The sequence below is a fragment of the Fulmarus glacialis genome, unplaced genomic scaffold (assembly GCF_000690835.1).
Source record: "Fulmarus glacialis isolate BGI_N327 unplaced genomic scaffold, ASM69083v1 scaffold3802, whole genome shotgun sequence".
In the NCBI taxonomy this organism is placed as follows: Eukaryota; Metazoa; Chordata; class Aves; order Procellariiformes; family Procellariidae; genus Fulmarus; species Fulmarus glacialis.
Window position 1 is genome coordinate 190,786 of NW_009198346.1, and position 1,751 is coordinate 192,536.

The 1,751-nt window shown below is 42.6% G+C and overlaps 1 protein-coding gene across 1 annotated transcript in view; it reads left to right on the forward strand.

Annotated features, from left to right (window-relative positions):
• Window positions 1–1,751, forward strand: part of MCTP1 (multiple C2 domains, transmembrane 1) — a 174,301-nt gene that overhangs the window by 168,718 nt on the left and 3,832 nt on the right. The window contains exon 17 of the mRNA XM_009572845.1: window positions 247–356. Within this exon, the coding sequence (XP_009571140.1) occupies window positions 247–356 (110 nt within the window). The remainder of the gene's footprint in view (window positions 1–246; window positions 357–1,751) is intronic.

Below are 1,751 nucleotides of genomic sequence, written 5' to 3' on the forward strand. Positions count from 1 at the left end.
CAGCTGGGCCAGGGAGAGGAGCCCTCGGCAGCGAGAGGGTGAAGCCAGGACCTCCTTGCCTTTCCACTGGGAGCGGGTCCAAGCCCAGGCTCGCCCTCACGTCCAGCAGCCGTGCATGCGTTCGTAGTTTCAGTTTGTTCTCACTGATGGAAACTGGCACTTCTCCCCCTGTCCCGCCCCTTACTTTTTCTTTTATTGGCTCTGTCGCGTGACCGCAGTTCTGACTTTCGTTAATTTTTCTTTTAGTACGTTCAACTGGACTGTCCCGTTCCTGAGCTGGCTGGCGATTGTTGCCCTCTCCGTGTTCACCATCATCCTGTATTTCATTCCACTGAGATACATTGTCCTTGTCTGGGGTAAGTAAAGCCCTTTTTAACTGTCTGTGGCACTTAGAAAAAACTGTTTTTTAAGGGATGACTTACATTGTCAGTACTTTTCTGTATTTATGGTCATGAAGCTGCCCCATGATGGAAACAGACAGGTTAGTTAAAAATCACAACTGAGTAAAGATTTAGGCCCACCTGCAAAATGCATTTTTCTTGGCTGGCATTCTAGACTTCATCATACTATAAACATGTAGCCATGAGGATTCTTCATATATCAAAGTGTAGCTTTGTCTAGATATTACTCTGATTTATTTTCACCACTTATACACAACCAGAGGCATTTCAATCTATATAGTGCATTTAGGACAATATGCGTTTTTTACTGCAGTACTTTGTCTTGTGAAAGCGTATGTAAACATAGCAACAAGAAACCTGTCTAAAGGGTCACCTTTAGTCCAACAGAAAGGTATATGTGGTATTTGGCTGGTTGATAATGAACAGAAACTGGGGGGGCAGGGGGTGGAATCGTGATTGATCCAAGCTCTCACTACTTGTCCTTACATTTATTCTTTATACTGATTTTAAACAGCTACCGTTATCACATCTGTTGTAAATAATGCTCCAAGTTTTCATTTGTACATTTTTTATACATCTAGTATAAAAAATATATACGTATACCAGCAGCTGTACCCTTATTCAGTAGTGCAGACTTGTGAAGAGCACTGTCTCAATTAAATCTGTGGCTAGGTTTTCTTTCTGAAGAAAAAAGAATAACAATCGTGCCTTTGTAAAAACTTCTGAACTTAAGAGTTCAGAACATAAAATCATTGAACTGACTCCAAAGAATGTATTTGTTCTATATCAGTCAGTATTAGTAATATTCTTACAGAGTCTTCACAAATAAATGTAGCAGAATATACAAAGTGGAGAAGAACCAATATGGAGGATTTTTTTTTATGGAACTAGAAGAAGTAAGCTTCTTTTCCTGCCTCAGAATTTCACTTATTCCCCACATACCCTATGTCACTTGGGTGATGTACCCAAACTCTTACTTTGTTCCCAAAATTTCATTCTTCCTAGTGCACACAAGATGGTAGGCCTCTTGTTACTGAAGTTTGAAGTATTTGGTCTGTGTCCTTTTTCTGTCGTTTTTCGGGCAGATCTGGAATCTTGTACGCTTGCTTTCATAGACCCCCTTGATTTCATGCAAGAACCTGAGAGTGTGATAGCCCTCCAAGACCCACAAAACTATACCGTCAGCGCTGTTTGACGAGCTCCTGAGACACACCCCTACCCCTGCGGTACCCCGGGAGGGGTCACACTCCCCTAGAAGTGTCTCTGTTGCAGGGGAGGCAGAGCCTCCACTCCCAGACTGGATCCCATGCCTCCCCTGCCAGGGACGGACAAATTATTGTAAATGCACCT